A 9,071-nucleotide genomic window follows, 5' to 3' on the forward strand; every position below is an offset into this window, starting at 1 on the left:
TGTAGGCCTAAAGTCAAATCAGCCTCACTTTGAGCTAAATAACAAATTTTCACATTTATTTAGACACTCTGCGCACTGAGTTAGCATAAAGGATTGATTACAAAAATGCTGCAGTCCACCCATTCCTGGGCAACTAAAACAAATGTACATAAATAATGGACACATATGTACAGTACTCAGGACTTATGTTTATTAAGCAGTGTTTAGCAGTTTCCTGTTCTCGACTGTCCCAAACATTAAGCTGTAGTAGTTCAGGACTGTATCACTCCTGAAATAAAGGCATAGCTACTCCTTACTTCCTCTGCTGGGCGACATCTTGGCTCTGCTCCCTTTTGCAGATATCCCCAATTAGGTCTTCTTTACTAATTCAAGTATTCAAAGTGCATTATTGCAATACTGTCCCGCTGCAAATGCAAAATGCTTAAATACTATAAAACTGCAAAAAAAAAAAAAAACTCCCATCAGTGCATTTTGCTCAGAAAAAAACAGCTATCCAATTTGACCTTCAGTACTCCATGTCTCAGACATGAGTAACTCAGCCTCCCTCCCTCCCCCCTCCCCATCCCCTTAGAAAATGTTCAAATATTTACATTTTCAATCCCATTAAAAATGTAAAAAACATGAAAAAAAAAAAAAGAGTGCACTGTGCCACACAGCTTCAAGTCTGTAAAGCTCAGCCGTTCTGCGTTGCAGTGACCTGCATTGCTCCAAAATCTTCATCCTCCTCCAGGCTGCGTTTCCGGCTACCTATTAGTGGAGATTAAATAGAGACATGAGTTAAAGACTATTTGATTTAATTTGTTAATATAGTGAAAGGTATATTTTTTTTTATATACTTTAAATCCATAAAGAATACCATAACATCCCTTTTCATTGTATAATCATAACAAAGTTATCATTGTTTAACAGAGGAAACTTTTAATGCACTGCAGTTTTAATAGGAAGTAATGTTTTGTGCTGAAAGAACTTAAATGGAAAAAACAAAAGAAAAACATGCATTTTCGCCAGAACTGGTACATTTCTTCAAAGCAGAGACAGGAAATAAATTTGCAGGTAATCCTAAACCAACCTGGCATTCCAGCTTGTAGAGAAAAGGACCTGCCCAGCTGCATCGGTGACATCATTTTAATGGTCAATTTGGCCAGATAGATTGCTTCATATTCCTACAAAAACAGCCAAAATTAACTCGATGCTGAAGGTGACAGCAATCATTCGGCTTAATGACATCCAACATATTTCTTGTTCTAATGCTTCTAAATGTGTTTAGCAATGTATGGATTCATAAATCTAAATATATAATGTACTTTAAACTACCTACAGTTAAATCAGTATGACAAATTTATTTATAACTATGTGATAAAGAAAATATTTTATGTCTTGGGTAGTAAAATAAAATAGAGCTGTGATCCGTTTTTTTTCTGATGATAAAATTTAAAAATGAAACATTTCTAATCTAAAAAGTAAGGTTTTCCTTATATGTTTCAACTCGACTAACTCTAACCGTAACCAAGCAGAGGAACAGGCTGGATGTAGAGAACAGCCTGTTATCAGCTTTTTCACACCAAACTATTGGATCTCATGAAAGCAGCTCAGGTATCTCAATGAAAACAGTAAAACTATTTTAAATGTGGTTATAAGGAAGTTACTCAATTTTATAAATGCAGGTTTATATGATTTTATTTCGATTCCTTACTAACCTCAAGGAAACATATTTATGTTTTTATTTGAGATGGAAAAAATAAAATGCCTAAGAATTACATGCTCAAATAAAAAAATTAAGTAATATAGTTTTTTATTTTATAATAATTTATTATACGTTCCACATTTGGAAAGTCATCAGTACTTTTGACTGAGTGGGATACTCATGGAAAGACAAAATGTCCAAAGGGACAAACAAGTCAAAAAAGGTTGGGAACCACTGCTCTAGAGTATGCTGACCTACCAGCTGTTTGCATGGATACTTTTTATTTATTCTTCTCTTAATGATAAACTGGAGCAGCTTTATTTCTAAAGCTCATTTTCTCTGCAGCCTCACCTGTAGTTGGTGGACAAAACCAACATTGGGGTTGATGCAGAATCTCCTCTCCTGTACGTAGCTGAATGCATCCCTGCAGGGAGTTAAATCCACAGCCTCAAAATTACTAAAAAGCATTTTAAACCCTAAAAATCTGGGTTGTTTACTGCTTTACTTAAAAAATGTTTGCAAGGACAGGAAACAATTACCTGTATTTCATCCCAAATGTTTCCATAAGGTAGGCAATCACTAAGGCAGCACTAAACAGAAGTAAACACAGTGTAACTCAGTCAGTGACAGCTGATAACATTTCATTTTGACTTAAAAAAAAAACAACCTTTAGTAAGTTAATATGTACCACAAATTCTAATAGGTACAAATCTTCTTTTAAATATCAATCTTTTAATAAATAAAACAATTCTATTGTACATATTTTCTATTAACATTAAACTTTAATCAGAACAAATAGCAGAAATAACCATTTAAATTACGCCATTATGAGTTTTTATTGTTCAGTAAAAAAGTGAAATAAACTGAAGAAGAGATAAAGAACATTATCTCTACTGCAGTTTGCTGAAATGCACCTTTTAACTTTAGAAAACATCTCACCTTCTCGAGATCCCTGCGTTACCGTGAACAAGTACCTTTCCTACGGGAGCAGAACGAAATGTTTGATTAAAATAGAAAACATTTAAACCTAATAAAGCAGCAATGATCCTTACCATCTGTTGCCAAGCAGCTATCAATAAACTCTTTAGTCTACAAAAGGAAATAGAAAAGGCAGCATAATGTAAACAATGTTTCCAAACAGATTATAATCCTAATCTGTAACTTACCATAGGAAAAAAACGAATTATATTTTCTACTGGATTGTCAGCAATATCTAAAACAAGATATCTGCAAGAAGGAACGTTTATGAAATTAGACTCGGTTAATACATATAACATTGGTGTTCTAAGCATTTTAGTTTAATTTGCTCTTACCTAAATCTATGAGAGAAATTGGGTTTTATAAAATTGGCTTCAATGTCTTGACGGACACAGACAATATGTGTTATGCCGTGTCTCTCAAGAGTTGGCAGCTAGAAGAAGACAAAACAAAGAACAGTGAGTGGAACAAAGGAGGATGAGTTCTTTACCTTTAGATAAGCCGGTTTAATAACAGAGGATGACGCCTGGTGGCTTTACCTTGCTTTTCATTGCAGCAGAGTAGGGCCCTAAAAACAGTCCAGGTAAAATCTCCTAAACAGAGATATACAATGACACGGAAATCAGCAAAGACAGCACATGATCCAGTCTTGGTAGTAATGTCACAAGACGGGTGAAATAATAATATTTCTGGTTCTCAAAAATCACGTTTACAAGAAAACTATTTCAGATCAACAAAAATAAAAGCTGGCATTAAATGATTTTACTGATAAACAATTAGAAGAGAGTTCTGGATGATCAGCTTTCCAACTGAAGAAAAAACATTGATCAGGCATATAATTACAACTACTGACAAGTGGGTCTAGTTTTCACTTCAGTCATATTGATGACAGAGTTCCATATAGGACCACATAGGATGATAAGGTGCATTTCCAGAATGTGGCCAAGAAGGTTCTGTTCTCTAGAATATATTTTAGTGTTAAGAAAACAGCCTTAAACTGGAGGCAACCAGACTTTTAGCTGTTTTCCAAACATGTTTCAATGCTTAATGGGGGAAATCAACAGTTAAACTAAAATACAAACAGCCAAACCAAAGCTGAGCGGCATGGTTTATGAGGCCCGGTGTAGCCAGGACTGCTCAGACTCCTGTTTCTAAGACACCATACAGCAACTACACTAAAGGACCAAAGGAAGGAAGCCATGTTGAGGAAGCCACACAAGCACAGTCATGATTGAAATGGCAACATGCCAAACAACAGACTAAAGGCCAATTTATGCTTTTGACGCATAGCCTCTTCCACCGTCAAATCTGTCTCTGAGCGACCACGCCCCCCCATGCAGAGGTTCTGCAAACATTGTCGCACACCTTAAAAAAAAATCCAGACTACATGCCGGACGGTCATAAACCCACGTAGACCTCAGGCTGAAGAGCGCAGACAAAAAGCAGCTGTGATTGTTACTTGGTATGCCTTTCCGGCTGTCTGCGTTGTCGTCCTTCTCGATTCAGTGCCGGGGTGCGCCATTTTTAAAAACCGAGGAACAACTTGGACAATTACCACGAAAGGTTAATCGGTCTTTTTGCCAACTCCACTAACAGAAGCTGTTCTTCTTCGATGTCTTTTCGTGCGTTTAATATTTGGCATCCAAAGCAGAGAAAAATCACATCAAAACACTGAGCCATAACCCCTCCCATTGCAGTTGTTATGACGGCTCTTCAGAACAGCTACTGAAGATGGGAAAGATACTCCTGCTGTGATAGGGAAAAAAAACTGTGCAATAAACCTATAACTTATGGCTTAAGGCGATTAGACTTTAGAGCTTCTGTAAATTCCCTACAAAGGTCAACGTATAGATCCAAGTATCTGCAGCTATTTGCCAACACAGACTTCCCAACTCGTTTAAAGCGAGTTTAAAGGAAAAAAGACCCAGCTCCAGTTGGGATTAGAATCTGGTTTTAACACTAAAACTAAATTAAAAACATTTAAAGTCAGTTGAGGCCTGTATTATTTACAGATTGTATTATCCAGTGTTCAAACAGGTTCTAAATAGGTCTGAACGATTTATCCAAAAAATTTTAATTGCGATTATTTTTAACCAAAACTACAATTTTATTCAGATTTTCCTTTGCACTAACCCCAAGCTTGTACAGGTTTTTTCAGAGCTTGCTTGCCCAGAGTCCATTATTACAGGACTTTACTGTAACCACTGTGTAAAAAGTGTTTACTTCTATTTGCATACATGGATCTACATGCTAGCTACAACTCTCTCCATCTTTCAGGGGGAGACAAAACCCCTTCAAGCATTTAATCACCACTCAAAGGGCTGGAGGGAGAAATTTAGTGTCTTACCCTTGTTTTATATAGTGTGATTAAAAATCAGTGTCTCTACGATTTAAAAATGTATTTTTGTTACATTCCCCAGCCCTAGTTCTAAAGCAGCATCAATCACAGAGGATCAAAATCTGTTTAAGGCATAGTGGTGAAGTTTCTTTTTCCAGGTGGATCATCAAAATAAGTGGTCCTCCTAATTGTCAATCATTCTGATGATATGTTTAAGTAAGGCTGTCCTACTTTCTCGTCCCCGTTTTCACCAACCGGTGGTAATTCTGACAAAGTGGAAACATTGAAGATCTCCTTTTCGAAAGTAAGCTTGTATGAGCGATGCAAACAGCAACTTTTAAACAGCATGCACACTTGTGCACGCTCTCACAAGCGTTAGACATTCCATATCAGGAGCGGGTACAGGGTTGTGCATGTGCATTTTTCTTTTTTTTAAGTGGAGAGGGTGGGTCTTTTCAAAAATTCCCAAAAATCCTCCACTGTACCTTTAATGGTCCGTTGGAGTAGTCGTTTGTGTCTCAGAAACAAAACATTTCAAAAACAAATAAATAAAAAAAATACTTTGACTAAAATAAGTTACCGTGTTTAACTTCACAGATGACTGTAAAATCTATTTAACACATGTTACAGTTAAACTTAACAGAAAGCAAAACCTAGGACTGAATGACAAAAAAAAAATACATTTTACTAGAGTATTTTTGTGGCTCCTTGTAACTCCTACTCTAAACAATGTTAGAAATTATCCCAGTAGTTGACGTATATGCAGTAATGCAGAATTTACTTCAGTCCATCCTTGATTATAAAACACCTGAGCAATGCTAGATTTACTGGTCCGTCTGCATTCCCAGTCTAGCCAAGGTCACAAGCTCTGGATTGTAGCCACTGCAGGACGGCAGGACTCACCATAAGAGATGAGAAGCTGTGTCGAGCAGGAGCAGCACAGAGTTTCTCCATATCAAGAGAGAAATTACATTGTTCAGGCATCCAGTTAGGATGCTATCTAGAAGTCTATCTTGGGAGATTTTCCAGGCACGCCCAACTGGTAGTTACCATAAAGCAGAACCAGAACATGCAAAATGAGCTTTAAATCCATACTGGGCGATGATTGTTTTTACCTGGCTTTCCTTGTTTTCAATGAGCCCAGAAACCCAATCTAATATTAGTAAAAGGCATTGGATGAACACACATGACCACATGCTGCAGCATAATGCACATTACCAGAATGATAAAATGGTTTGGGAATTACTTGAGAAGCAAGAACTCCCCAGAAGTCACTCCAACTGAGTATCTTTAGGATCCATGGACGGCCCAACTTGCACTTAACAATAAACTGTTTCAGTATTCTCAATGTCTTATTGATAATACATCAAGGACCTAACCAATAATAAATAGGTGGCCATAATATACTAACCTCCCTTTCGGATCAATTACCTAATTTTTTTATTTAATTAAAATGTCTGATCTGAGTACTTTAGGGATGAACTGAGATATGAATGTGGTTTTGATATTACCTATAAAATAACAAAACTTGTACTGAAGGGGAAACTCCTGAAGATATCCAAAATAGAGTAATCTAACATACCTGCATTTCTCTTCTCATCGGATAAGCCCAGTCCTGTAACAACAAATGTATAAGAGAGTTTTACCCGGAGGAGATCATTAATCCCAATTTTATTTTGACCTGTGCATACGTGGCTAATGCTAGCTAGCCTCACAGTGTTGACTCAGTCAAGAAATATATCAAACTTCCCATATTTTCAACATAAATCTGAGCTTTGAATATAAAAACCACCCTGTCATATCTGCACAAAGTCTCACAAAAAGCCTGAGTGTCTATTTTCTCTATTTTTTCGGACAACAAGGCAGTTAGTTAGCTTAGCTTAGCTGCTGAGGCTGGGCTCACCAAAAGCTCCTCCTTGGTCGCAGGCAGAGACGGAAACTGCAGTTTGTTTTGCTCCTCCATTCTGCCGTCTTCTCGAGCGTCACTTGCGTTTCAGATGTTTGTTTTATTTTAGCTTATTTGTGTCAGTGGGGTTAGCTGGATAAGAAATGCAGTTTGTGAAGAGGTTCCACATGCGAGTCCGCCATGCTGCTAGCTGACAACAGTGTCACGTGACTATTCAACCGAAAGCAAGAAGAAGGCGCCTGTGGGCGGGTGTGGGGAAATACAGATGAAATTGCGACATCTAGTGGATAGAAATTATCTTTGCTAATGAATCCACTATGTTTTCTTTATCTAAAGAATAAGAATCAAAGTTTACTGCCTAGTAGGTTTACACTTAAAAGGAATTTGACAAATTAGATATAGAACCTATAGCTACACACAATATAAAACATACAATATATAGTATATAGCAATATAATATATACACAGTAGACTGTGCCTAAATGTAACACAGGAGGTCTGGAGATGCTACATTAATGTAGCTTCTAGGTCCTGAACAGGGGAGGGAGAGATGCAGTGTCAGTGTCACGGGGGTCTCTGGGTCTTGTTGATAAGGCTGGTAGCGGATCTCAGAGTCCTGGAGGCATACAGATCCTGGAGCAATGGCGTAACTATCGGCAAGCAGAGACTGCAGTTGCTTAGGGGCCCCTGGCCTCTTAGGGGCCCCGTCACTGACAGTTAGTTGGCTCCCTATGCAATTGAGGACTAGGACGTCTATTTGCAGATGTAATACTGTGAAAAATTCCTCTCAAACCCACCTGATACTACATTGACTGACCGGACCTTATTTATACCCCAACACATGGCAGATTTCATCATGATAGTGAGCCGTTTAAACATGACACCAACAGCAAAGCAGACAGTGGTACTTTTAATTACAATGTTAATAACTGTATAATTCATTAGACGGTTGGTAAAAAATACACTCATATAATATGTTTCAAAACGCCATAAAGATCTTAAAAGAACAATATATTTTAGTATTTTATATTTTACAGTGCGACTTGGAATTATGGGTAATCCAGAGCGTAGATTAAAAGCATAACTGTTACGTATGTGTTGTTAGTGACGATGGATGCCAAAATGAGGTACTTAAGCAGAGTCCAAAAAAGAAAAAACAATGAAGAGCTGCTGGAAGAACGGAAAAAACTTCACTAAATAAACACTTTCTTTCAAAAAACCGAAGAGGGAATGGGGGACGTTGCTGCGACAGTGAGTAAAGATTGTGACTAGGAGATGAATGGAGAGAGCGTGGGTGAGGAGGGGAACTGTGAAGCTGAAGGTAGCCAGATAAGACTCATTTTACAGCCGAATATCCAAAAGTATATCAATGTCTATTGAAGGTGAAGAATGATGAAATGATAAGGTGTGTATGTAAGGGGCACATTTCGGGTCAGTTGTCTATGGTGGGGTGGATATGAGGGGTTGTACTTCATATGTGGCCCACCCAGATAATGTTGCTTACAGGCCTATTGGGTTGTTACGCCATTGTCTTGGAGAGAAGGAAGATTGCAGCCAGTCACCTTCTCTGCAGACCGGATGACACGATGCAGTTTACCCATGTCCTTTGTGGTGGCACCAGCGTACCAGATGATGATGGAGGACGTGAAGATAAAAATACGCAGTGAGGAAAATACATTATTTATGTTTTGTAAAACAACGAGGATGGACACTTTTGTCATATAGAATGATCTTAATCTGTTTTCCTTTCTATACTGTCTTTCTGTTACAAATCTAATGCCATAAAGCTTAATAGTAGAATACTTAGATTCACAATGTTAGTTGTGTTAGTCAGTTATGAAATGCAGAGATCTACAGCTGAGGTGGGAGACCCTGTCCATAGGACAATAATGAGTCACAATCCATCGAGAATCTGTGGAAAGAACTGAATACTGTTCTTCACAAACGCTCTCCATTCAACCTCACCTAGCTGTTTTGCAAGGAAGAATGGGCAAGAATTTCAACCTCTCAATGTGAAAAACTGATAGAGACAAACCCCAAACAACTTGCAGATGTAATCGCAGCAAAGGGTGGCACTACAAACTATTAACTAAAGAGGGCAGAATAATTTTACACACTTCAGTTTTTTATTTCCTAAAAAAGTTTGAAATATTGCAGAAATTTCA

At 37.7% G+C, this 9,071-nt stretch overlaps 1 protein-coding gene across 2 annotated transcripts; it reads right to left on the bottom strand.

Moving 5' to 3' along the window:
* Window positions 1–168: 168 nt before the first annotated feature.
* Window positions 169–7,119, bottom strand: styx (serine/threonine/tyrosine interacting protein). Of its 2 annotated transcripts, XM_038281086.1 has the most exons (11): window positions 6,904–7,119; window positions 6,583–6,615; window positions 3,202–3,255; window positions 2,998–3,095; window positions 2,851–2,911; window positions 2,737–2,773; window positions 2,624–2,663; window positions 2,224–2,274; window positions 2,036–2,108; window positions 1,070–1,163; window positions 169–747 (listed from the first exon to the last, which is right to left on the bottom strand). In XM_038281086.1, exons 1-11 carry the CDS (start codon window positions 6,961–6,963, stop codon window positions 674–676), a joined length of 675 nt encoding a protein of 224 aa, XP_038137014.1. In that variant the 5' UTR covers window positions 6,964–7,119; the 3' UTR covers window positions 169–673. The 2 variants fall into 2 exon arrangements, with proteins under 2 accessions (XP_038137014.1, XP_038137022.1); XM_038281094.1 differs by lacking the exon at window positions 6,583–6,615.
* Window positions 7,120–9,071: the final 1,952 nt, after the last annotated feature.

The sequence above is a fragment of the Cyprinodon tularosa genome, unplaced genomic scaffold (genome assembly GCF_016077235.1).
Source record: "Cyprinodon tularosa strain WSP-4 unplaced genomic scaffold, ASM1607723v1 ctg103, whole genome shotgun sequence".
NCBI lineage: Eukaryota > Metazoa > Chordata > Actinopteri > Cyprinodontiformes > Cyprinodontidae > Cyprinodon > Cyprinodon tularosa.